The sequence below is a fragment of the Nelumbo lutea genome, chromosome 6 (genome assembly GCF_056320005.1).
Source record: "Nelumbo lutea isolate HS-2025 chromosome 6, American lotus-T2T, whole genome shotgun sequence".
Lineage (NCBI taxonomy): Eukaryota > Viridiplantae > Streptophyta > Magnoliopsida > Proteales > Nelumbonaceae > Nelumbo > Nelumbo lutea.
Genome location: NC_142689.1, coordinates 54,933,246 through 54,961,100, shown reverse-complemented (window position 1 = coordinate 54,961,100; position 27,855 = coordinate 54,933,246). Strand labels below are relative to the sequence as shown.

General features: G+C 39.3%; 1 protein-coding gene across 2 annotated transcripts in view; it reads right to left on the bottom strand.

Annotated features, from left to right (window-relative positions):
• The window catches only part of LOC148848951 (SMAD/FHA domain-containing protein), a 66,150-nt gene that overhangs the window by 22,613 nt on the left and 15,682 nt on the right, over nt 1-27,855 (bottom strand). Inside the window, exons 2-4 of one of the 2 annotated variants that reach the window (XM_088950534.1) lie at nt 22,516-22,580; nt 22,352-22,412; nt 21,781-21,927 (exon numbers count right to left, since the gene is read on the bottom strand). In XM_088950534.1, the coding sequence (XP_088806660.1) occupies nt 21,781-21,927; nt 22,352-22,412; nt 22,516-22,580 (273 nt within the window). The remainder of the gene's footprint in view (nt 1-21,780; nt 21,928-22,351; nt 22,413-22,515; nt 22,581-27,855) is intronic. The other variant, XM_088950535.1, reaches the window with a different exon arrangement.

Sequence of the window (27,855 nt, the reverse complement as noted above, 5' to 3'; positions counted from 1 at the left end):
TTGGAAAACTCCTCTATCTTTGTCTCACACGACCGGACATCAGTTACGCAGCTAGCGTTGTCAGTCAATATATGCACTCTCCTAGAACTACTTACCTCCTTGCAGTTGAGAGGATATTAGCATACTTGAAGAGAGATGTCCAGGTAGAGGTATATTATTCAAGAATAATGATCACGTGAAGATAGAGGTTTATACAGATGCTGATTGGGCTGGGAGTGTTGATGACAGAAAGTCTACCTCTGGATATTGTGCCTTTGTAGGAGGTAACCTTGTCTCTTGGAGGAGTAAGAAACAAAGTATTGTTTCTCGTTCTAGTGTTGAAGCTGAATATAGATCTATGGCTAATGGTGTGGCTAAAATCCTATGGCTAAAGTCATTATTTGAGGAGTTGGGTATTGAATATGAGAAGCCCTTAATGTTGATTGTGATAATCAGGTTGCTATTAATATAGCTCATAATCCGGTACAACATGACAGAACTAAGCATATCGAAGTCGACCGACATTTTGTCAAAAAAAGGGTTTCGTCTCAAGAAGTGTGTCTCCCGTATATCACCTCCAGCATGCAGCTCGCAAATCTTCTCACCAAGGCTATTCCGAGGAAGAAGTTAGAGGCAGACCCATGCAAGTTGGGAATGACAAATATATATTCCCAACTTGAGGGGGAATATAGAGAACACTGATGTGGACCCCACTGCTGTGGTAGCATATTTTTTGTTAGTTTATTTTTGTTAGTTATGTCAGTGTTAGTTGGTAGTTATTTCAGTTTGTTATTACAGCTTGTTATTTCAGCTTTATTATTAGTTTATTTGCCATGTAAGCAATAAGGGCAATTTAGCCCTTGTACAATTAGTCAACATATATAAATATTAAGAGTGGGTCGGCAGATCAACTGATCAACCCTCTCTCTCTTTTCAAAATCTCTTCGTGTGCTTCTTCATTTCTCCCTCTCTTCTTCTCTTCTGAAATTTCTTCTTTCTTTTCTTTTGAATTCAATATTGATTGTAGTCTTGATCGACTACTTACTTCTTATATATTATTTATATATATTCTTATAATATATATTGAAAATATAAAAAACTGAGAAATCGAATAACCGAACCAATCAACCAGCTAATTGATTGGTTTCAGTTTGGTTTCAATTCAAGGCTTTTCAAAAACCAGTGGTACTAGCTTGGTTTCAAAAAGTAGCTCATGGTTTGGTTATGAGCACTCCTAAGAAAGTTTCTAATTAGTTAGAACACCCAGACAGAAAGTGGGCAGAAGTTGGTACTTCCTACTCTATAGTATTCTAGACTAAAGAATTAGACTCTTGAATGAGGCATTCAATGAGACACCTAAAGAGTGAACCAATCTCACCAAATATCTAAACTGCCAGGGAGCAGTCTTGGGAATTCAGCCACTGAATAACAGTTTGACAATCTTCTTCAACTTCTAAAAACCTCAAACCTTGTTGCAAACTTAATTTAGTCCTTGTAACAAGGCCAATAGTTCAGCTCTTAAGGAATTTCCAAACCCCATTGTACCCAAGTAGCTGAGAACAATAACACCTTCACTATCCCTCACCATTCCCCTCACACCAGAGGATCCAGGATTCCCTAAACAGCACCCATCAAAATTTAGCTTAAATTTCCCTACCCCTGGAGGTTGCCACTCCACTCTTTGAGGTAGCCTGGGTTGAAAGCTTGCTATGATCTTTTACTCTCTCAAACATATCATTGTTTTGGAATGGTAGAATACTGATGTATTTCATTCTATTGCCAATCAGCATATTTATACAATAAGCTGCTGCAATAAATAGAAAGAAGAAAAAAATAGAAAAAAAAAGAAAATAGAAAGTAGAAAAATAGAAAGAAAAGAAAATAGCAAGTACAAGAATAGAAAGAAAACTTTCTAAATCAATCCTTCCACAATCCTAGGAATATATACAATTCTATTTTTACACAACTACCAAATATAGATCTGCACCAGTAACCCCACGTTTTCCAACACTCCCCCTCAAGTTGGTGAATAGAGATCCTCCATTCCCAGCTTGGCTATAATTCTTCGAAAGTCTATACTATTGAGCCCTTTAGTAAGTACATCGGCCAGTTGTTCTTTTGTAGACACATAGGGAGTGCAGATCAATTTGCTGTCCAATTTCTCTTTAATAAAGTGTCAGTCAATTTCGATGTGCTTCGTCCTGTCATGTTGAACAGGATTGTTAGCAATATTGATGGCCGACTTGTTATCATAATATAGTTTCATAGGCTCTTCTCGTGGAATCTCCAGGTCTTCTAAAATTATCTTCAACCAGAGTAATTCACACACTCCTTGTGCCATAGCCCTGAATTCTGCCTCTACACTTGACCGAGCCACTATATTTTGCTTCTTACTCCTCCAAGTGACTAAGTTTCCTCCCAAGAAGGTACAGTAACCGGAGGTGGACCGTCTATCTACTGGAGATCCCGCATAATCGGCATCTGTATATGCTTCAAGAGCCAGCCCCCTATTTCTTCTGAATAAAATTCTTTTTCCTGGATTGGCTTTCAAATAGTGCAGAATTCAATGAGCAGCCTGCAGATGAACTTCTTTAGGATTATGCATAAACTGACTTATTACACTTACAACGTATGCAATATCTGGCCGTGTATGTGCAAGATAAATGAGTTTTCCAGCCAGTCTTTGGAACATCTCCTTGTCTACACTTGCATTCTCGCTGGCTTCTCCAAGTTTATGATTGGGATCTATAGGCGTGGAAGCTAGTTTACATGCCATATTTTCTGTTTCTCTCAAAAGATCAACAACATACTTTCGTTGAGAGATAAAGATGCCTTGTTTAGAATGTGCTACTTTAATTCTGAGAAAAATACTTTAGTCTCCCCAAGTCTTTTATCTCAAATTCTCTGGAAATGTAGTTTTTCAATGCTTCCTTCTCCTTTTTATCATTCCCAGTAACCATTATATCGTCCACATAGACTAATAGTGCAGTAACTCCCCTTGAGGTTGTGTGTTTGATAAACAATGTGTGGTCACCTTGACTTTGCTTGTAACCTGTACTAAGCATCACCTTTGTAAACCTTCCAAACCATGCTCTCGGAAATTGTTTGAGGCCGTATAGTGCTTTCTTCAACCTACAAACTTTGTTCCCCTTAATGCCTTCTCCAAAACCCGGTGGAATGTCCATGTATATCTCCTCTTCTAGATCACCATGAAGAAATGCATTCTTTACATCAAACTGTTGCAAATCCCAATTATAGTTAACAGCCAAAGACAACAACACCCTTACTGTATTCATCTTAGCTACTAGGGCAAAAGTTTCCTGATAATCTACCCCATAAGTCTGTGTATATCCTTGGCTACCAATCGTGCTTTGTACCTTTCTAATGACCCATCAGATTTGTACTTAATTGTGAACACCCATTTACAACCTACAGTCTTCTTGTTTCTTGGTAGATCCACAACTTCCCATGTGTTGTTCTTTTCTAGTGTCTCCATTTCCACTCTCATGGATTTTCTCCACTCTATATTAGAAATTGGAATGGTGTTAAGGCTGGCTAGAAAACTTTTATGGGATTTAGAGAACCTTTGGAATGATACAGATTTGGCTAAAGGGTACAATGGGCGTTTGGTACATTCTCTGGTTCCTTTTCTCAGTGCAATTGGTAGGTCATACTCAGACTATGAAGGTGCAGGTTCAGGTTCTGCATATCCCTCAATTCCAGGATTAGGAGTTGAATCTTGGACTTGCACAAGTTGAGGATCTGGATTTCTTCTCCTAGAGTAAACCTACATATCTCACATCATTGGTGGGGTTAACAGTGTCTGAATTTGGTTCAATGGTCGGGTTGTTTGACTCTTGTTGAGACTCGGGAATGTGGGGCTCAGAGGATTGTGACTCAGAGGGATGTGATTCTTGATGGTTGGATGATTGTGAGGAGTACATCTAAGGAGAGTAGATCTGAGGCCTTATCTTCCATTAATGAAGGCTCCCCCTGTAGATAAGGTTGAGTGAAAAAGGATTGTCCCTCCTCAAATGTGACATCGATGGAGGTATAGAATTTTCTGGTAGCTGGATGATAATATTTATAACCTTTTTGAGTTGGGGAATCTCCCAAGAAGATACACCTGATTGCTCGTGGATCCAATTTTCCCTTATTATGGACATGAACAAAGGCAGTGCAACCAAAAATTCTTAGTGTGAGATTATTTGAGGTTCGAATATCAGGGTAGAATTGAGAAAGGACTTGTATTGGGCTTCGGTTGTCAAGAACTTTAGATGGTAGTCTATTTATGGTGTATGCAACAGTAAGGACAGCTTCCCCCCAATATTGTTTTGGCACCCGGTTTTGAAAGAGAAACGCTCGGGTGGTTTGCAAAAGATGGCCATTTTTCCTCTCAGCTATCCCATTCTGTTGGGGAGTGTTAACACGGGAGGATTCATGCACAATGCCTTCTTTCTGAAAAAATGGGGACAAATTCTGATTAAGTAATCTGTAGCATTATCAGATCGAAACCTTTTAATTCTCACACCAAACTGAGTTTGGACCATGTTATGAAAGTTGGGAAGAATGGTACCCACATCAGATTTAAACTTAAGAAAAAAGATCCATGTGACCCTAGTGCAATCGTCAACAAAGGGGACAAACCATCTAGAACCAGTAATGTTGGGAATTTGAGAAGGGCCCCATATATCCGAATGAATCAAATAAAAAGGAGTTGAATATCTTTTATTGCTGATTGGGAAAGAAACCCTTTTGTGCTTGGCAAATTCACAAACATCACAATGAAATGTTTCAACATCAATTCCTTTAAACAAGGAAGGAAGCATTGTTTTTAAAACAGGAAATGAAGGATGACCGAAACGGAAGTGATGACGCCAAATTAAATCTTTATTGGAGGTTGATAAGAATGACTCGTGTGTGACATGCGTAACAGTGTGAGATGGTTTGTTGGTTGCTTCAAGGTAGTAGAATCCATCCCTTTCCTTAGCAAGTCCAATCTTCTTCCCCAAAACCTGGTCCTGAAATACACAGTAAGAAGGAAAGAACACAACATTGCAATTCATATCCTAGGTGAGTTTATGTATAGAGATAAGGCAGTGGATAATGTAGAGAAGATGGGCCGAATGGCCCATAGGTTGTAGGTTGTTTATTCTTTCTTGTTATTTATGTTTCTTTTCTGTAATGGGCCTTATTCTGGGCCCATCCTGTCAATACTAAGTTCTTTGTAAAATCTTGCCCAACTAAAGGCCTCCTTGTAATTATTCAAATATATCTAATAAAACAACTGAGAGAGCAAGTGTTCAAAACCCTCTTCTCAGACCCTCATTGCCGAACCCTCAACTCTCTTCTCTTCAGTTTTCTTCATGGTATCAGAGCATACCTGAAATTCAATATCCTAGGGCTGGAAGCTTGGCTCGTGTTGCCTGATTCTTGGAGGTCATTGGAAGTGCCCAAGACTCGAATCTCTTGGAGAAGTGGTTTGGTGGCCAGGAAGAATCAGAGAAAAGAAAAAGAGGAAGAGGAACAATTCGGTTCTGTTGAAGCTCGAAACTGTAAGTTGTACTCAGATTTCTGGGTTCAATTTTCTTTTGGTTCAAAACTGTAAGTTGCACTCAGATTTCTGGGTTCAGTTTTCTTCTGGTTGTTCTGTATTGCTTTCGAATGTGTTTGGACTGTTGAACTGTCCGAAATACTTTGGTTGTTCTGTACTACCTTCGGCTGCCATTGAAACTGGTTTAACCCAGAAATTTCTAGGCTGTTTTTCACTCCTTATTGGATTGTCAAACTGCCGAAACATCCCTGTAACAAGGTTGTGGATTGTTGCTTATACCTGGCTGTTTCACTCCTTGTTGCTTTTCTCTTTTGACAATGGGGTTGTCTCTATTGCCCACACTGTGTTTGTGAAAAGGGTACTTCGGCTGAGTGCCAAGTGGTATTTACTTTGAAGTCCATATTTGAAAAGGGTACTTCGGCTGAGTGCCTAGAAGTTTCTGTTTACTTCTTGAAGGCTGAACTCAGTGTATTACCTTCTTGTGGTCGGCTGAACTCTGTTATTGCTTGTCCTTATTCAGTATACTTGTAGAAGTCATCTGAAATCATATTTGGAGTGTTTACATGATGTACTCCTCAGAGTTTGAAAACAAAAGTGGTGCAGAATATGGACTGGTTCAAGGGACTCCAAGTGATTCCTTATGGACTGTGACCACAATTAAACTAGATGGAACTAATTATCTGGCATGGTCACAATCAGTAAAGATTCATGTATGTAGTAGAGGAAAGTAGGGGTTCATTTCTAAGAGTAGACCTGTTCATGGGCTGGGCCGGGCTGGGCCGGGCTTTTACTATTTATTAATAGAAATATGTTAGGCCTGAGCCCGAGCCCGGCCCGACCAACGGCCCTACAACTTGGGCCCGAGCCCGAAGTCCGACCTAATAAAAAAAAATTAGAAAATTTCCCTATTCAATAATCAATATAAATCAGAATTTATTTACAATAAAAATATATATAAATTCAAAATTTATTTATATTAAAAAATATATATAAAAAAGGGAAAGAGGATGTGGAGAAGAAGAGTTTGGTTGGAAAAAGAAGGGAAAAAGGTGAAAAAAAGAGGGGTATTCAACTAGGTTTTCTAGGTTTATTTATAGGTCGGGCCGGGCCGGGCTCGAGCCGGTCTATTTTGGCAAATCCCGAGCTCGAGTCGAATTTATTGCGGGCCGGACTTTTTGGTCCGAGGTTAAGCCCGCGGGCCTATATACTTGTTCAAGCCCGTCCGGGGACCGGGCCGGCTCGTCGGGCCACCCGACCCATGAACAGGTCTATCTGGGAGTAAAAAGGCTCCCCCAGAAGATGATCCATCCTACGAGAAGTGGATGCAAGAAAATTACACTGTCATTGGGTGGCTTGTGAACTCAATGCAGCCACAAATCAGTCAACACTACCTATGGATGAATTCAGCAAAAGAAATTTGGGACAGTGTTGCAGAAACCTATTTCCAAAAACTCAATGTGGCCCGGGCATATAAATTGAGAAGTGATGTAAAGAATTTAAGGCAAGGAGAGAAACCTCTAGATGTATATTTCTCAACCCTGAAGTCCCTATGGCAAGAGATTGACCTAATAGAAGCTGTAACTTGGGACACCACCAATGATGCAGAGACCTACAGAAAATTGGTTGAAAAGAACAGGGTTTTTGAGTTCTTAACTGAACTAAACCCAGAATATGATATCACAAAACAGAATATTCTTTCCAATGAGTGTGTCTCTTTGTCACAAGCTTATGCATTGGTGAGTAGTGAAGAGAGCAGAAGGGCTGTCTAGGTTCAAGGGGCTGATATTAATGATCACTTTGCCAATATGGGGATTAAACCTAAAGGAAATGCTGGACTTCTAGTGGCACAGGAAAGAAAGAAGTTATATGTGAGTACTGCAAGAAGCCGAAGCACACCAAAGACAAGTGTTGGAAGTTACATCCTAATCTTGTTCCCATTCGGTTTCAGAAAAAACATGATAGTAAAAGATCAGGAAGTGCAAATACAGCTGCCGGGCCAGATAGTGAAGAGATGTCTGCTTCTGCACAGTTGGTAGCCATGAGACCAGAATATGAAAAGTTTGGAAAGATGATCAATCAGCTGAGTGATGTAACCTCTCCTTCCAACCCTTCAGGAAATTCTACTGCTTCAGCATTTGCTCATTCAGGTACAAGGGCTTCTGCCAATCATGCTACATCTTCAGGTAATCTCAAGATCCCTTGGATTATTGACTCAGGTGCTTCTGACCATATGACCAATCTGTCTACTTTGATTGTTTCATATGACTTACTTCTTGGACGTGATAAAATCACTTTAGCTGATGATTCATTTGCCCCTATCTCTAGTAAGGGAACCATCAAGGCTACGGATTCCTTGTACCTACCTTCTGCCCTTCATGTACCTAAACTAGATACAAATTTGTTGTCTGTGAGTAGTTTAACCAAGTTACTAAACTGTTGTGTAACTTTTTTTCCATCCTACTGTGTTTTCCAGGATCTAGAGTCTCAGAAGGTGATTGGGAGTGGCCATGAGGCGAACGGAATATACCTGTTTGATACTCAGGGACAATGCACTGATCATCTTGGGAATGTTGCTCTCGGATCTGTCTCTTTAGAGTCTGTTAGTCGGATTATGTTGTACCATTGTCATTTTGGTCATCTGTCTTTTTCTGCCTTGAGTCATCTATTCCCTGAACTGTTTAAGGGAATTAATTTGTCCAGTCTTCATTGTGAGTCTTGTGAATTGTCAAAGCATTATAGAAACAATTATCCTTTGAGCAATAAAAGATCTTCTGTTCCTTTTAATATTGTGCATTCTGATGTGTGGGGACCTTACCACTTACCCTCCATGGGTGGCTACAAATATTTTATCGTGTTTATTGATGATTTTTCACAGTTCACTTGGATATTCCTGATGAAATCCCGTGATGAAGTTCCAAGACTTGTAAAACAATTCCATGAATTTGGTCTAACCCAATTTGATACTAGGATTAAAATCTTCAGATTGGACAATGCAAAAGAATACTGAGAAAAACCTATCATGCTATCTTTCCGACATGGGGGTTATTCATCAAAGCTCATGTGCTAGGACCCCAGAACAGAATGGGGTTGCTGAGAGGAAAAACATGCATATTATTGAGGTTGCAAGAAGTATCTTATTTTCCTCACATGTTCCTACCAGGTTTTGGGGTGATGTTCTTCTTACTGCTACCTACCTTATAAACCGCATGCCATTTAGGGTTTTGGGGTTTAGGTCTCTCTTCACTCTTCTTCATCCGGACAAGGACCTTTTTCCTGTTCCTATTCGTGTCTTTGGCTGCACCTGTTACGTACATGTTCCAAGTGTCCAAAGGCATAAATTTGAACCCAAAGCTCAAAAGTGTATCTTCCTTGGTTATTCCCCCACACAAAAGGGTTATTGTTGTTTTGATCCAAAGTCTGGCAATCGGTATGTCTCAATGGATGTCACCTTTGATGAGCTTTCCCCCTTTTAGGTTCCTCTCCAGAAGGACATTGTCCACAGGGGGAGGATTTGACACAGGTGTTTGCTCTTCCTCTTCCTGTCCCTGTTGAGTCTCTTGATGTGTTAGCCTCTCCTTCAAATGTATCAAGGGTGGATCAATCATTCCATTCTCCTTGCCCTAGTGCTCTACCTCCTCATCCTATCCTCAATCCCAAGGTGTATCAAAGGCAAAGATCCAGAAATGTGCAGATTGTTTCTCCTACAACACATGAACCTCATACACTTTCAGTCACAAAAGAGACAACAGGTACTGTTTCAACACCTTTGGATTCATCCTTCCCTGACCTTGATATTCCCATTGTTGTTAGAAAAGGAAAACGGAAGTGCACTACACACTGCATTTCCAAGCACCTTTCTTACAGTTTGCTTTCACCTTCATACTTTGCCTATCTCTCCTCTGTTGCTTCTCATCCTATTCCCAGGTCTGTGTCAGAAACTCTTAAGATTCCAGAATGGAGGGATGCTATGAGATCTGAAATCGATGCCCTACACAAGAATGACACATGGGAAGTGGTGGATTTGCCTGAGGGGAAGGATCCTGTTGGTTGCAAGTGGGTCTTTACTATCAAGTACAGAGCTGATGGCACCATTGAAAGGTACAAGGCCAGGCTGGTTGCAAAAGGTTATACACAGACATATGGGATTGATTATTTAGAGACTTTTGCACCTGTTGCCAAGATGACATCTATGAGGGTTCTTCTATCTTTAGCTGCTCACTTTGATTGGCCCCTCTATCAATTGGATGTGAAGAATGCATTTCTGAATGGTGAATTACATGAAGAGGTTTACATGTCTCTTTCTCCAGGGATGTATGAAACTGATATGAAAGGGAAGGTATGCAGGCTGAAGAAATCTCTTTATGGACTAAAACAATCCCCTAGAGCATGGTTTGAGAGATTTAGAACAACCCTTGTTAACTTTGGTTATGTGCAGACACAGTCCGATCATACTCTTTTTGTGAAGAGGAGTGGACCTCTGGCAGTATACCTCATTGTGTATGTAGATGATATTGTAGTGACTGGTAATGATGCCTCAGGAATTCATGATCTAAATTTTTTTCTCCATACAGAGTTTGAGATTAAAGATTTGGGGGAATTGAGATACTTTCTTGGCATAGAAGTGGCTCGATCCAAGGATGGGATTCTTATCTCTCAAAGGAAGCATGTTCTTGACTTGCTCTCTAAAACTGGAAAGATGGGTGCTAGACCAGTTGCTACTCCTATTGATATGAGTCATAAACTCTCAGCCTCAGAAGGGACATTGTTAGAAGACAAAGGAATCTTTCAGAGACTTCTTGGGAAACTTTTGTACCTATGCATGACTCGGCCAGATATTGCATATGCAGTTAGTTGCATTAGCCAATTCATGCATGCTCCCCGAGACACTCATATGGCAGCTGCAGAGAGAATCCTATGTTATTTGAAGGGCTCCCCATGAAAGGGTATTCTGTTTGCCAAGCATGGTCATATGAAACTTGAAGCCTACACCGATGCTGATTGGGCCGGGAACATTGATGACAGAAGATCTACCTCTGGGTATTGCAGCTTGGTAGTTGGTAATGTTGTTTCTTGGAGAAGCAAGAAACAATCGGTTGTTGCTCGGTCTTCTGCTGAAGCAGAATACAGGGCCATGGCACATGGGGTTTCTGAATTATTATGGCTAAAATCTTTGATGAAAGAACTTGGAGTTGAATATGATAAGCCAATGATGTTGTACTGTGATAATCAGGCTGCCATCAACATTGCTCACAACCCAATGCAACATGATAAAACCAAGCATATTGAAGTTGATCGACACTTCGTTAGGGAAAGGGTCTCTACGGGTGAAGTGTGTCTTCCTTTCATCACATCTGAAGGACAATTGGCAGATTTTCTCACCAAAGGCATTCCCAAGGCAAAACTTCAGCATGATACCAACAAGCTTGGCATGATTGACATCTATGCTCAGCTTGAGGGGGAGTGTAGAGAAGATGGGCCAAATGGCCCATAAGTTGTAGGTTGTTTATTCTTTCTTGTTATTTATGTTTCTTTTCTGTAATGGGTCTTATTCTGGGCCCATCCTGTCAATACTAAGTTCTTTGTAAATTCTTGTCCAACTAAGGGCCTCCTTGTAATTATTCAAATATATCTAATAAAACAGTGTTAGGGGGCTGAGAGAGCAAGTGTTCGAAACCCTCTTCTCAGACCCTCATTGTTGAACCCTCAACTCTCTTCTCTTCAGTTTTCTTCAGATAACTTAGAAAAGTGTACAACCCACTGCATTTCACACCATCTTTCCAATAGTGCCTTATCACCCTCCTACCGTGCTTTCTTTCTTCCCTGGATTTTGTGTCTATACCCAGAAATGTTACTGAGGCTCTCTCCAAACCTGAGTGGAAAACAACCATGCAAGATGAGATGGATGCTTTGATAAAAAACCAAACTTAGGAAATAGTTGATCTCCCCCCAGACAAGGAGACAGTCGGATGTAGATGGGTATTCACAGTGAAGTATAAGGCTGATGGCAAGATAAAGAGGTACAAGGCAAGGTTGGTAGCAAAAGGGTATACTCAGACCTATGGTGTTGATTATCTGGAAACATTTGCACCAGTAGCTAAGATGAGTTCAGTTCGTATCTTTTTATCTCTAGCAGCCACATATTCATGGCCTTTGTTCCAGCTTGATGTCAAAAATGTTTTCCTCAATGGTGATTTACAGGAGGAGGTATATATGGACATTCCAGTAGGCTTTTATGAAAATGTTGGTAAAGGAAAGGTATGCAGACTCAGAAAATCTCTATATGGACTGAAACAGTCACCTAGGGCTTGGTTCGACAGGTTCAAAGGGGCAATCATCCGTTTTGGATACACACAGACACAGTCTGATCACACCCTCTTTGTGAAGAGGAGAGATGCTCTGGTGTCAATTCTGATTGTGTATGTGGATGATATAGTGGCGATAGGAAATGATCTGGAGGAGATTGATGATCTCAAAAAATCATTGTAGCAAGAATTTGAAATCAAAGATCTTGGTGAGTTCAAATACTTCTTAGGGATTGAAGTTGCAAGATCCAATCATGGGATCTTCATTTCACTGAGAAAGTATGTACTAGACCTACTGTGGGAGACTGGGAAGTTGGGGACCAGATATTTCACAGATATTCCAAATCACAGAATTAATTGTGTGGATGGTGAGTTGGTAAAGGATGTGGGGAGATATCGAAGAATGGTGGGCCGACTACTGTATTTGTGTATGACACGACTAGATATTTCTTATGCTGTCAGTGTTGTGAGTCAGTACATGCATGCACCTCGGGTTCAACACTAGGAAGCTATTGAGAGAATACTTGCATATCTGAAAAAGCACCCTGGCAGAGGCATTCTTTTCTCAAATCATGAGAATCTGAAGCTAGAATCCTATACAGATGTAGACTGGGCAGGATGCTTAGATGACAGGAGGTCTACATTAGGAGTGTGTACCTTTGTAGGTGGAAACTTAATCTCCTGGAAGAGTAAGAAGCAAGTGGTTGTGGCAAGGTCAAGTGCAGAGGCTGAGTATAGATCCATGGCTCATGGTGTCTCAGAACTTCTTTGGGTTAGATCTCTTTTGAGTGGGATTGAGGTGAAAGCAAAGGAACCTATGATGTTATACTGTGACAATCAAGTTGCAATCAATATTGCCCACAATCCGATTCAGCATGATAGGACAAAACACATTGAAGTTGATAGACACTTTATAAGAGAAAGGGCAACAACCGAAGAAGTTTGTTTGCCTTATGTCTCTTCAAAGTTGCAATTAGCTAATGTTCTCACTAAAGGGGTGGCAAAGAACAAGCTTGAACATAATCTACGCAAGTTGGAAATGTGTGACATTTACTCCCAACTTGAGGGGGAGTGTTGAAGATTAATTAGTTTTATGATGTTTTTCTGAGCAGATGTTTTATGTTAGTTGTTAGATAGGAGGTGGGGACCACAGTAGTTATGTGAGTCCAATTGTTATTATGTTTTTGAGTGTTATATATGTTGTTTTATGTTTTTCCGCCCTATAACCAAAGGGGAAACTAAGGAGGACAGTGGCAAGATGGAGGAGGAGGGGAATAGGAGGAGTGAGGTAGGGGGGAAAAGGAAGAGAAGGGAGAGGAAGAAGTGGAGCCATTAGCTAAATTTGTAGAAAAGTTAGGTTGTAAGGTGAAAAACCTAAACGAGCTGAAAGGGTATTTACGAGCTGAAAATGATGGGAATAGGAGGAAGAGAAGGTTAGGTGAAGCTGAGAAATTAAAGTTGGAAGTGGACGTGAGCACAGAGGCTAGAGTGAGGAATGGGAGGGGAAGAAAAGGAGGCTACTAGAAGGAAAGGGAGTGGGGCTAGGCAGAGCTATGGAAGGAATGAAGATTATAAGCTGGAATGTGAGAGGATTGGGGGTGTAAGAAAAAGAGCCTTAATAAAGGAAGTTTTAAAGAAAGAAAATTCAGACATTGTTTTAATTCAGGAATCTAAACTTATGACTTCTGACAAAAGGTGGGCTAGAAGTGTGTGGAGAGTAAATGGACTGAGGTGGGTTATAAGCCCCTCCTGGGGCTCATCTGGAGGGTCAATTAATTTGTGGAAGGATGAAGTAGTGGAGGGAGTGGAAGAATTAGTGGGAAGGTTCTCAGTTTCTGTCAAATTTAAGCAAGTGTCAGATGGATTTGAGTGGGTCCTTACCAATGTATATGGTCCAAATGATTGCAAACAAAGGAATGAGCTTTGGGAGGAACTGGGAGATATTAGAGGCTAGTGGGAGGGGCCGTGGTGTGTGGGAGGGGATTTCAATGTGATAAGGTTCATTGAAGAGAGCAATAAGGTGAGACAAAGAAGCACTACCAGTATGAGGAAGTTCAATGAGTTCATTAATGTTTTTGAGTTAAAGGAATTGAACCTTTCTCATAATAGCTTCACTTGGTCTAATCTCCAAGCTGAACCCATCTACTCCAAATTAGATAGATTCTTGTTCACCATAGACTGGGAGGAGCATTGGGGAGATTTGGTGTCAAGGCCTCTACCTAGAGTTACTTCTGATCATTGGCCAATAATGATTGGTAAGTCTGATATTGGTGGTAGTGGGCTCTCTCCCTTCAGGTTTGAAAATATGTGGCTACTTCACCCAGAATTCAAAGACAAAGTGAAAACTTGGTGGAATGAAAGTAACCCGAAAATCAATTGGGAAGGGATGAAATTCCATTGGAAGCTGAAAGAGCTCAAGGTCAAAATTAAGGAATGGAATTCTCTCCACTTTGATAGGCTAGAAGAGAAGAAGCAGCAGTTGATAAGTAAAATAGAGGAGTTAGATGCTAAGGAAGAAAGAGGATGTTTTGGAGACCGAGATAAAGAAATGAGGTGGGAGTTAAAGAAGAGCCTGGAGGACATAATCTTCAAAGAAGAAGTAAGTTGGAGACAAAAATCTAGACACAAATGGGTGAAGGAAGGAGGTAGGAATACAAAATTTTTCCATGCAATAGCCAATGGCAGAAGAAAGAAGAACACCATATCTAAGCTAGTTGTTGATGGGACAGTTTTAACACAACAGCAAGAGATTGTTGGGGCTTTTGTGGAACACTTTAAATCCATCTTTAGAAAGCCTTTGTAGAAGAGATTAAGGATTGAAGGGTTGGATTGGCCTAAGCTCCCTAATGAGTTGATGTTGTGGCTGGAAAGAGAGTTTGACTTGGAAGAAATCAGATAAGCCATTTTCTCTATGGATAGATCCAAAGCCCTGGGCCCTGATGGCTTTACGATGGCCTTTTATCAAGATTGTTGGGAGATAATTAAGGCTGACATTCAAGCAGTGTTCTTGGAATTCTTTGAAAGAGGTGTGATAAACCCAGGCCTGAATTCTACTTTTATTGCTTTAATACTGAAGAAGGTTGGGGCTTCTCATCCTAAAGAGTTCAGACCCATCAGTTTGGTTAACAGCCTCTACAAGATCATTGCTAAGGTGTTATCCAAAAGAATTAGAGACATGCTCCCCTCGATCATCTCCCATAACCAAGGTGCCTTCGTGACGAATAGACAAATTGTGGACCAAATCTTAATTGCAAATGAGAGTGTGGAAGACTACAGAAGTAGAGGTGAGAAAGGGCTAGTGTGTAAGTTGGACTTGGAGAAGGCATATGATCTGGTTGATTGATCTCTGTTGTTGGAAGTGCTAGAGTCTTGTGGTTTTGGGCAGAGGTGGTGCAAGTGGATTAAAGGGTGCATTAGGACTTGCCATTATTCTGTGTTAGAAAATGGCAAGGTGGTGGATCACTTTCCAACTATGCGGGGTATTAAGCAAGGGGACCCTCTCTCCCCTTTTCTTTTTACCCTAATTGCTGAAGTGCTAGGGAGGCTTATTGAGAGGGCAGACTCCAGAAATCTGATAAGTGGTTGGAGAGTGGGGAGGGATAGGGTTCCAGTCACTCACCTACAATTTGTAGATGACACAATTCTGTTTTGTGATGGAGAGAAGATTAGCTGGGTGTGCAATATGAAGATGGCAATTAGGGTGTTTGAACAAATGACCAACCTCAAGGTAAACCTGGGTAAGAGTTGTGTGATCGGTATTAATATGAATGAGAGGTGGAGGAAAGGGCTCGAGTGTGTCAAGACTACTAGAACAGACCAACAGAAGGCAGTTAATCAGTTTTACAAGAGGAACAGCAGTTAATCAGTTTTACAAGAGGAGGCCACATCAGCACAACTAACCATCCACTTGTAACAACAACTTTGTAACAACTGTAACAATCAAGATTGTAAAACTATAAGTAGTAGAGCAGAAAAGGAATAAGGGAATGACTCTTTTAGCATTAAACTCTCACACTCTCTCTCTCTCTCTCTCTCTCTCTCTCTCTCTCTCTCTCTCTCTCTCTCTCTCCAAGAATTCAGGAGGTTGGCCCCTCGAAGAGCCCTGACTTAGGCAAGTTCCTAACAGAGTGTTTCGATGTGAGATAGCTCATTGGCCACTGAAGTACTTAGGGCTTCCTTTGGGAGACAATCCCAGAAAAAGGAGCTTTTGGAATCTGGTGATTGATAGGTTCACTAAAAGGCTAGCTTCCTGGAAGAAGAACTACTTGTCTCTAGGGGGTAGGATAACACTGATTAAGTCAACTTTGGCAAACCTTCTAGTATATTTCTTGTCAGTGTTCAGAATCCCAGAAGGAGTTTGTAGGGAGTTGGAAAAATTTATGAGGGACTTTTTATGGGAACCTGGGGAGGAGAGAAAGGACCATAGAGTTAGGTGGGATCTAGTTACAAGACCTAAAAGTAAAGGGGGACTGGGGCTGGGAAATCTGCGGAAGAAGAATGAAGCTCTTTTAGGGAAATGGTTATGGATATGGTCCAAAGAAAAAGAAAATTTGTGGGCTAAAATAATCCTAAGTATTCATGGGCAAAAGGCAGATGGCTAGGATCCGGGACTATCATCTAGGGATTCAAGAGCCTCCCCTTGGAAGTCGATTCATGCTGTCCTGCAGTCTTTTATTCCATTTATCAAGTACGGTCTTGGTTCTAGTCTGTCTGTACTTCTTGGGGAACACACTTGGGTGGGGGATTTTCCCTTGAAAGAGTAGTTTCCCTCTTTGTTTGCTCTGTCTAGGTTTAAAAATGAACTAGTAGCAACATTTGCTAACTTGTCCAATTCCGCTACTGGTTGGAACTTGGGTCTTAGAAGGGATCTCAAAGATTCTGAGTTGGAACCCATTTCGAATCTGCTTAAAATCTTGGATGAAGTAGTCCTTGAACCTTCCATTGTGGACTCTAAGGTGTGGTCTCTTGTTCCCTCGGGTATCTTCTCCTGCTCCTCCTTCTTCAAAGCATTGACATAGTCTAGTCCGGTACCTGGGCCTCCTTTTCCAGTTCGGGAAGTTTGGGGTAGCCCCATCCCTCCTAGGGTAGGTGCTTTTTGCTGGGAAGCAATCCTAGAAAAGTGTAACACTTGTGACCTACTTCAAAAGAAAAGGCCTAATTGGTGTTTATCCACACACTGGTGCATCTTATCTTAAGAAGAATGGTGAAAGCTACTATCACTTGCTTGTCTCTTCCCCTTTTGTTTCAGATATTTGGTGTTGGTTCTTTTCTTTATTTGGTTGCAGGTGGCCCTCCCCTTCAAGTGTGCAAAGCTTGTTTAGCTCCACTCCAGTGAGGGGTCTAAAGAAGAGAGGTAAAATTTTGTGGAGATGCGCTAGAGTTGTTGTTTGCTGGACGGTCTGGGAAGAAAGAAATCAAAAATTATTTCATGAAAAAGAGAAAAGCAGGGAAGCCCTCATAGAACTTGTATATGTCAGGGTGACTCATTGGGTCAAGTCTTTGAAGCTTTTTGAAGCCTATTCAGTAGGAGACATCATTAGAAGCTGGGAAGAAGTGGCTCGGTCAGCTCCTATGTCTAGTGATATCAGACCTGTGTGGACTCTACCAGACTTGAGTTTCATCAAATTGAACTTTGATGGTAGTAGTGAAGGAAATCCAGGCCCTTTAGGCATAGGTGGTATTTTCAATTTCGAAGAAGGGCAAATTATTGCTATGTTCTCAGGACCTATAGGCTAGGAGGATTCTCTGAGAGCTGAAATCCTAGCAGTTGTAGGAGTCAAGAGGGCTAAGCAGTTGAATATTAGCAAGTTGCTAGTGGAAGGTGACTCCCAACTGACTGTTAGATGGTTGCAGATGGAAGAGTCCAGCATGTGGAAGTTCTCAAATGAAAGAAAGAAAATCAAGCAACTAACTCAGAACATGACCATAAGGTTTCAATGGGATAACAGGAGTACCAACTCCATGGCTGACTCCTTGGCTAAACAGGGGGTGGGAAGATCTAATTTGTTTTGGGCTTCTGTAATATGTTTTTTCGGGTTTGAAAGGGAGGGTTAAGACATTTTACCCCTCCTTCCTGGTTGTATCTTACTTATCTCTTTTAATAAAAGTGTTGTTATTGATAAAAAAAAAATGGCATAGTTGTCTTTGTATTGTTCTATTATTTTAGTATAAATGATAAGTGAAGGGGGCGGCCAGATTATTGCTCTCTTTTCTTTTCAACTTCTCTTCTTCTCTTCTTCTCCTTCTCTCTTCCTTCTCTCTTCAAGAAACTACTTTTCTTTTATATTTTTCAATTCAGCAGACTTCTACCGACTTTGGGGAGAATGATTGCTAGAGGACGTATGATAGATGGTTACTATATTTTGGATTCTATAGCTTCAGATTCTTTGAAGGGAACCTGTTTTTTGAGTCAAAGTCAGGGTCAGTGTAATAAAGACAAAATTTACCTCTGACATTGTCATTTTGGTCATTTATCCTTTCCTTCTTTGAAGGTCTTGTTTTCACATTTGTTTAAGTCAATTTCTTTGTCATCGTTGGTGTGTCCTACATGTTAATTGAGTAGGCATTGTAGAAATTCATATCCCCCAATTAATAAAAGAGTTGATTTTCCTTTTCACAAAGTAGATCAACAAGGTAAGCCAGAAGCCATTCAGATGACAATGGATGAGGTGGATGATGGTTGGATTTGTGCAATGTCATACTGACCTCACATTGTTTGTAAAAAGAAGGGGATATCTTGTTGCCATTCTGATTGTGTATGTGGATGACATTGTGATTACCGGATATTGTGAAGAAGAGATTCATAAGTTGAAAGAGTTTCGAACTTCACATTTTGAGGTGAAGGATCTTGGCCCTCGTAAGTATTTCCTTGGTATGAAAATTGCTCAATCTAATAAGGGAATCCTTATTTCCCAAAGGAAGTATATTCTTGATTTACTAAGAGACTGGAAAATTAGAGCTATCCTTGGCAAGAAGGTGTTACAACATAGGGAGAGAGGGGAGAAAAGATGGCAAGAGGGGAGAGAAGAAGCTTTCATTCCAGTGATAAGATGATGAGAGGAGCCAATGATTGAAGCAAAAAAGCTAGCCATGGAGGAAGGAAAAAGTAGAGGGCAATTGTCATTGAAAATCATTAGGGCCTTCTCATAGCAATCCCTTCTCAATTTCTCTTATAGTGTTAGCAACTGAGGCTGGTAAGGAGAAAAGAGAGTAAGTTGGAAAGCTTGAAAGGACACTTTGAATTAAGGTCAATCTTCCATCTTTTGACAAAAATTGTCCCTTCCAGGTTGGGTTCACATAAGGATAAGGTCAAGCCAAGTTTGGGCTAGAAAAATAAAAAGCCCAAAGTCTTGGGCCCAGGCCTAACCAGAGGATAAAAAATCCAAGCCCAACCTATGTAAAATTGTAGGCTAGGTCGATCTAGGCTTATGTTGGTCCCAACCAAGTTGCACCCCTAGAAATAAATCTATAATTGGCTCCAAGAAGAAGTCCAAAATACTTAGTTGACAAAGCACCCACCCAGCAAAAAAGAGTGCTAGCAAACTCGGCAAGATGTGGAATCTCCCCACTGGGATAATCTAGCTTTTTAGGAGATTAACTTTCAACCCAAAAAGCCAAAAACAACTTCAAAACAAATCAACAGGCACCTAAGGAACATCAAATCAGCCTGGCTTTCCCTAGAAAAGATAAGGGTGTCATTAGCAAACTGTAACAAAGATACAACCAGTCCTCCATCACCAACAATGAACCCTTCAATGTAACCTCCCTCAACTGCATTGTTGATCATTCTCCCCAACGAATCCACTACCAATGAGAATAAGGAGAGAGATATGGGATCATCTTGACGCAAGCCCCTCTCACCTTTGAAATAACCCTCAAAAGCTTCATTGGTAATCACTAAGAACATGGGATACAAAATACAACCAGCTATCCACTACTTCCGATCCATATTGAACCACATCCTCCTAAAAATATAGTCAATATCCCCATAATTTTGTATTGCTAGTTGTCTATATTTTATTATTATTTTATAAACTTTTACATTATTATAATTAAATATTTTATAATTTTTAAGATAGTCTTATATACATAAGACTTTCCATAATTTCAATATTAATTAAATAATAATTTTGAAAAGTATATATTATTAATGTATTTTTAAAAATCTTCATATTTTCCATATTTTAATATTAATTAAATATTATTTATATAATAGTTTATAATTTCTTAATATATTTTTAAATTTGTTAATAGCTTCCATAATTTTAATACTAATTAAATATTATTTGTATAATACTTTAGGTTTCATTAATATATTTTTAACATATATTTCCATAATTTTATTGCTAATTAAAAATTATTTCCATAATTTCCCATGATCTTTAATATATTTTAAAAACCTTTTTAATATTTTTCTGTAATTTTAAAAATAAGTAAATACTAATATTTATTAATAGTTATTAAAAGATTCATGAAAACATTCTATTATTATTCATGAAAACATATATTGTACATATTCATTTTTATTACAAAATATGCAAAATAAATGATGTTCAGTGCTAATAGAATTCAGATTTTATCAAATAGACTGTTTCTAAGGGTAAAACTGTAAAAATGACAGTTATCACACGTTATAGGATCCAAACAATCCAAGCAGTATATTATATTCAGAGGCTCTAGAAAAAAGCATATTTGTTGTTTCTAGATATCAGACCTTTAAAAGAGCTTATTTGTTTTTCAGGTTTCAGATTTCAATTTTATCAAACGCTACCTTAGTATTTTTAGTAATTTATATTGTCTATGATTAGTTTTAATAATAATGGATATTTAGATTATGCTAGGAGATAGAATTTGTTTTGAGACCGTTTCCAAGGTGAAATTGGTGTCTATAAAGGGAGACTTGAGCCTTTGTGAATTAGTTCATGAATAGATTCATTTCATACCATGGGACTTTTTTTATTTGATAATACTCAGGCTTTTAAAGAAAAAAAATACGAGAAAACTTTCAACCATGTATCAATTGAGTTTAACCCAACTTTGGGTGCCTAGCAGAATCCAGCAAAGCTTCAAGATCTTAAAGCCAGTGTTTGCACAGATACCCCACCTTTGGAGGAGACTCACAAGTGAACATGTGTCTACAAGTCAATTCATGCCTGACTCCCCAAACTGTGTCAGACTCAGATACAGTACAAATCAGGAAGATTTACCAAAATGCACATCATATCAACTCTCCAAAATTACAAATCCTCATTGGCTCATTCTAAATGCCTCTATGTAACAGTGATCTAACCATTTAAGCTATCCAATATGGGACTCTTGAAATTGACACATAATTTATGATCCATTCTTTATAGCATCTTTTCAAATTAACATTGGGATTAGGAAAACAATGAAAAACAACTGGTGTGGCCAACTGACCATATGGCAAATAGGCAAAGGCTGTCAATTAAACATCAATTTTAAATCATAATTTAACTACCTAAGTTTTTATGCTTATATTTTTTTTCTTGAAAGAAGGTAAGGTATATGCATTGAAAAGAGAAAAGCAAAGGAGAATGTAAAAAAGACCAGGCCCATCCAACAGAACAAATCCAGAAGAGACCAAGACACATCATTTGGGCCAAAAACCAACTCAAGCCCAGAAAACCAGGACACAACACACAAAATCCACTCCACAAATTAAAATATCATTTATGTGAGAATTTTAAGAATAACATTAAAAATCATAATATTTACAAATTAAAAGGTTATTTGAGACAGTCCATGAATCCTACTTTTTGGGGTTTACCAAGTTGGACTCCTGGACATGTGTCAGATTCTGATTCCCATGTCCAAGACCACATAACACTGCCGAAAACACGAATTTTTTTACTATATGAGATTAACATTGCCTCCAAATGCATCAATCAAATATCAGTGGTTGAGAATAAGTTGGAGATGGAGTACCAAATGTAATACAGCTGCCAGGTGATAGAATAGCAACTACACCAGGTCTGAGCCTCTTATCGTCAATGAATGTCCCATTAGTGCTCTCCAAGTCTGTGACCATTAGATTCCCTTCCTTCTTCTCAATCCGGGCATGTAGGCCAGACACTGTTAAGGGATAAAAGAAAATTGATTATATTAATGATGACCGATTGAATGTACTGGTCATAATGTCATTGTCCAAAATGGCAAAATCATGGTTTTCCCATGCTTTGTATTTAGAACCCACAAGTTACATGTTCCCGGGAGATCTAGCAGATCATTATGAAAACAATGGCTTTTAATCTTTTAGGTCTAATGTAAAAGATTCAAGCAGTAGAAGACATGTTCTTATAACCAGAAACCCAATTCACATAATCCCATTTGGGACTTCTTTATTGGTGGGACATGCTCCACATGTACGGAAAAGTGAACAAGAAGAAGAGCTTCTAGAATCCTCTCCTACTCAACCATGTAATCCTTGAGGAGAATGGCGAGGAGAACTTTGAAATAGGCTACAGTAAGCACTTAAGAATTTGGACTTTGTAAATACCTGTTGCAACAGGAATTACCATATCTGCTTTCTCTGGAAGACGACCAACCGTCACCACACTCTGGAGATTGAGGAAAAACAGAAAAGGAAAAGAAGGCATTTGCATGGTACATCCTCAAATTGATTCATCAAAACAGTTGAATCTGTCAAATGGAAGTACTTACTGAAGCTATCTCAAAAGCATCTGGCATAGGAACTTTAAAACCAATGTGCCTTGAATCACCATCACCTGTACTAAATTAGACCAGAGAATGAGTATCTCATAACAGGTAGCGTTTATGATGCATAGGGGCCATTGCTTGGTGTAATGGTAGCATCTTAGGATGACATACATAACAATACAGGATCAAGTCTAAGGCATCCATTTTACACAAAAGAAGTGTCAAAGGTTAGGTTCATATCCAGTCTACCCCTCCCAAAACCACAGATAGCAGGGACCGACATTGGCTAATATCTTTTTTTAGCATGTGTGATGCATATGCACAGAAGACAGGGCCCTTTCATTTCTTAAATAGCTTCCTAATTCATGCAAAGACTTGGTAACAACATTGTTGTATGGGAGATACAATAAAGTTACTATGGCTCTCCTATCCAATGACATTAGGCGGAAGCCCAAGTATGAGAAGAAGCAGGACTTTGCAATAGTTATACAGGGAACAAATTTAGAAAATAAGTTCATTTGACTAGGGATCTAAGAATGGTAGGTCTAGATCCAAGGTAAGGGAAAAGAGTAAATTACAATGTTAGAGATGCAAGGAATTTAGTGACATGAAGAGATTGTCCTATACGGAAAAACAAATGGGAATGAATCTAGTAGTGTGGCAATTGCATTGAATGATGGAGATATTCTCACAGTCTCCAAAGGTATGTGCATTACTTTTCCAAACGAATAGGTTTTGGATTTCAAGTGTTGTCTCCATGGATGATGCAACTACTTATGACATCACAAGTATTGGGACAGTGAAAATCAAAATGTTTTATGAAGTGGCCCACACTGTGGTTGATGTGGCATGTCCCAAAGATGCATAGAAATGTAATATTACCTAGCCAATTGGACTGCAAAGGTTATAAGATCTTTGTTGCAAGTAGAGTCATGAAAACCATACGCAACAATATGGTCCTGATGAAGGGAGAAAAATGCAGGGACTTGTATCATCTAGTTGGGAACACAATAGTTCCCATGACCTCGGTGGATTATTGGAAATGGAATGCACAAAGTAGTTAGCCACATGAAGTGTCTCCTTAGTAATTGGGGCAAAGACAAGTTTGTATGTTTCTAGGGTACAGATGATGGTGAAAGGAAAATTCCTACCAAAAGGAAGGATCAAGGTCCCTCCTTGGAGCTATTTAGTATTTGTGTTATGTATAGCTGGTGATGTTTCTTAAGGCTAATTAATGTTTATAATGCTTGCAAATAGGTGGAGCCATGGAGGCACAAATGGAAGATTTTCAAGGTAGCTAAAAGAATAGGCCGAGGTGGAGATTATTGGGTTTGTGTCTTACTTTTCAACTATTGAATTAGCTTGTGATCTAACAACAGTTGTGGTCCCTCCTTTAGGTAAGGTGGGTTCTCTATATAAAAGGCCTCTTTTGCATGATGGGTTTGCTCTTTTTTCAGGGAAGAAGAAGAAAAAAGATAAGTTGAGGGAAAGGGTGCTCTTGTAAGAGTGGGTTCTTTTCTCTATATGAATTCTTTGAATTGAGAGAGGAAAGAGAGAATGTGTAAAAGGATTAAAGGTTGGTTTAGGTTGTTGCAAATCACAAGATATCATGTACTATTTCTCATTTTCTTTCTTAGTGAAAAACAGTTTTGTCTATCCTGTGGACATAGGTAGTAAGGATAAACCACGTAAATCCTTTGTTCTCTTGGTGATGCTTGCTTTTCTCGTCTTTGATTATATTTCTTAATTTTTGTTTGTATTGGATTCTCTTGGTTGCTCTTTCATTTCAAACACTTTGTGGTTTTATCCTGTGGGTGGTTGTTTGTGAGCCCAAAAACAACTCTACCAAAATCCTATTTTGATCAACTAGATGCAAGATCTCCTCTCTCCCCTATTTTAGTAAGAAGGATATGGCTTTTGTCAATTCCTCCTCAAATCTCTTTTTTCATTCAAGAGGTGCAGTCGCATTATCAGTTGTGACATTATCAAAAGAAGTGGATCGTTCAAATATGCATTTCTTCCTAGGTTTGTGTCTACCCCCGCATCACTACTTGTAGGCTCTCGCAACATTTTCAAGATTTGATTCAAGGGTGTAGTTTCCATTGGATAACTCCAAACTCTATTTGTGGTTTTCTTAAGCAATGGACTGGTCACAAGCTAGAAGAAAGGGGTACACTCTAATAGAAAGTTGATCATCATGCAGTTATGTGGGAAAGTTCAGAGAGGAACAAAAGAATATTTGAAGAGAAGGCTTGTTCTTTTGAAGATCTTCAAAGGAGAATTATGATGATTGTTAATTCCTAAATGCTGACCAGCAAATTTTTTGTAGGCTTGAGACTTGGTGATTTGGAAAGAAACTAATTATAGATCTAACAATCCTCTCCCTTCACACCCCCCTCCCCCACAAGATATACGACCACTCCTGGGTTGGAGACTACTTTCATCATGCAGTTTGAAGGTTTCTTCAAAAGGTCCCCAAAAAGCACGGGATCCGTAAGAGTTAGGGGTGCCTTTTGGAATTTGGAGGCCAGTTACTGCAGGCTTTTAGTGGACCTATAACAGTAGCAAATGCATCAAAAGCATGGACTAAAGCTTTGTTATCTGGCTTAAGGATTGCCAAGTCTCACTCCTTTTCTAGTTTGGTGGTTGAAGGTTGTTAAAGTGTATTTAGAAAAAAGGTAGAATAGTCCTTTTGTACTCTATTTTCCTTGTCTACTTTGGTCTTATTGTAACCAGGGATATAAAAATGTCCCCTTCTTTTGAAAGTTTATTACATAAAAGATGAGTCAACAAGTTGAGAGTATCCATATCCGTTGGGATATGGGTACTTTTTACTTATCAAAATAAATAGAGATCTTTTTATAGATTCGTAATTGGAAGCATCACTGTGGAGGTCTGGTTCCAAGGCTGAAGACAACATTGACTTGGATGGATGGTGCACACGTGGCGAGAAGAGAGAGTATGAAAGGAGAGGTGTGGTGGGTGCTATAATTGAGGAAGATGAACAATCACCTACTAAACCTCAAATGAAGAAGTCGATGGTTATACCAAGGTTTTCAAAAAAGTTCGAACTTCAGAAGAAAAAATGTAAAAGAGCTATCTCTTGTGGAAGTGGTTAGAAAATGTTCTTTATCTGAACCAGTGTGGGGCCCAAAAAAACTTATGGATCAACAAGTGGTTTCTGAACCAACCAAGTGTTAGTTCAATTCTGTAGCAGGCTCAGGTAGGCTGAATACTGAACCAGTGATGACGCCGTCCATGTGACTCTTTATATAGTCATGTAAGCCCTTTGATTGTAGCCTCTTTTGGGGACAGTAAGTGCTGTCTATCATCATCCCAACAAGGTGTTGACTCCACTACAAGATCTTTAGGCTTGAAATTATGTGCATAGTCACTTCAATAGGTTCCTAGGAAAAAATATTATAAAGGGACTAAACAAGACAGATCGATCAGCCAAATCCCAAATACTCGAGGGCACGTTCAGAAGATGTTGATCTTGAAGATGAAGGATGGGTTGTCCTTCAGCTGTTGCATGATGAAGATTCCGATCCAGGGTCCGATTCTGAGACAGAAAGCTTGGAAGATGAGGTTGGGACAGAAGGAGAGGATTTTCTTGGCACTTCCATACTTTTCGATGAAGGGAAGAAACAGGCAAATCTTACCCCTATTCTTAGTCCTACAGGAGGTGGAAGTGATAACTTAGGGTACGCTTGGTAATGGGGAGGAAACTCGAAGGCTTAAGAAGGGGGATCTAAACCAAAATCAAGACCATTGGCAGGGCATCTGTAAGGAGATAGAAAGAAATAACCAGAGGCCTTACAGGAAGTGTCTAGACAAGGACGAGCAACAGATCTGTGGAAGTAGTCAAAGGGTTGAATCCAAGAAGGAAAGCGGCCCTCAACAATCTCTTCCTGGAGTGCCCAGTGTACCCCAATATCCTGAACAGGGAAAAGCAACAGATGCCCCCTTTTGTGCCAAGTATCCCTTTAAGTTCAGTTTTGGGTACTAAGTGGAAGGAAGCAGGGAGGATCAAGATCTGTAGATGATGAGAAAAGAGGAAGGAGAATTTGGGAGCCAATAGAGGTCTTGTTGGAATAATTAAAAAAGAAAGAAATTGGTGAAGGAGGTCTCTACTGAAGGTAGAGAGATGGCAGGATCAGCAAATTTGAATAAGATCTGAAGGACGGGATTAGTGGCATTGTGGGAAAGGAAAATTCAAGGACAAATGGTGGACATTCTGAGGAAGACTCATTAGCTGAATTTCTTGAAAAAACTATGATGTAAGCTCAAGAACCCTAACGATTTGAAGGCTTTCCTAAAGAAGAAGGAAGAAGGTAAGGCTAGAAAGAGGAAGTTAACTGAAGCTATATAGAGGGGGATAAGGAACTCAGTGAGAGAAAGGGCAGGAGAAGAGGGGTTAATTAGGGGAAATAAGAAAGGGGTAAGCAATTGAGAATAATCATGAAGATTGTGTGCTGGAAATGCTAGAAAGAGATCTATTATCAAGGAGGTGTTAAGGAAAGAAAGTAACAGTGGTGGTTATTTTAGGTGAGTGGTAAACCGGGTTCTTTGGTAATTTCCAAGCTGAAAATTGGTGTCACAACTATCTAGTGGTGATTATTTGGTTGGAGGACTCGTTTTTTCTTCTTAGTAGTCAATTTCTACTTGGTAACTAAGAAAATTGTCTCATGGCTGCTTCTGCAAGTAGTTCCAACTCAGCTGTAGTGATACAATCTGACCTTATGAATGTTCAATTAACCACTATAACTCAATGGTACTAATTATGTACTATGGGCCAAATCTGTTGAAGTCTCCTTGACTGGGAGAGGAAAATTGAAATATGTCACCAAGGATAAGACAAAAGTAGGGTTTGAAGGGTATAGTGAATGGGTGCAAAATAACACACAAATTATGACCTCATTGTGGAATAGCATGGAAAATCATATCAGTGTCAATCTTATGTTCCTGGTAGGGGTGCAAACGGTATCCGATTCCGAATTCGAATTCAATCAGTTTATAATTGGATCAAATATAGATCTACCCCTGTCCAATCCGATATAATCCTATTCGATTTAAATATATATGTTCATATATACTTAAAAAGTATATTATATCTATCATTGAAGTTGGTCGTAATGTTGCATTTTCACTAAATTTTCATATGTTCAAGTTTTATACAAGTAATTTTCAAATTTTGTTTTTAGTCTAATTTATTTATACTGTTTAATATCTGATTATAATCTGAATTTGATTCGAATCCGCTAGATATTCAATAGATTAAATCCAATTCAAATTCGAATGTTAACAAATCAAATTCAGATATGCCTATATCCGATTTGACCC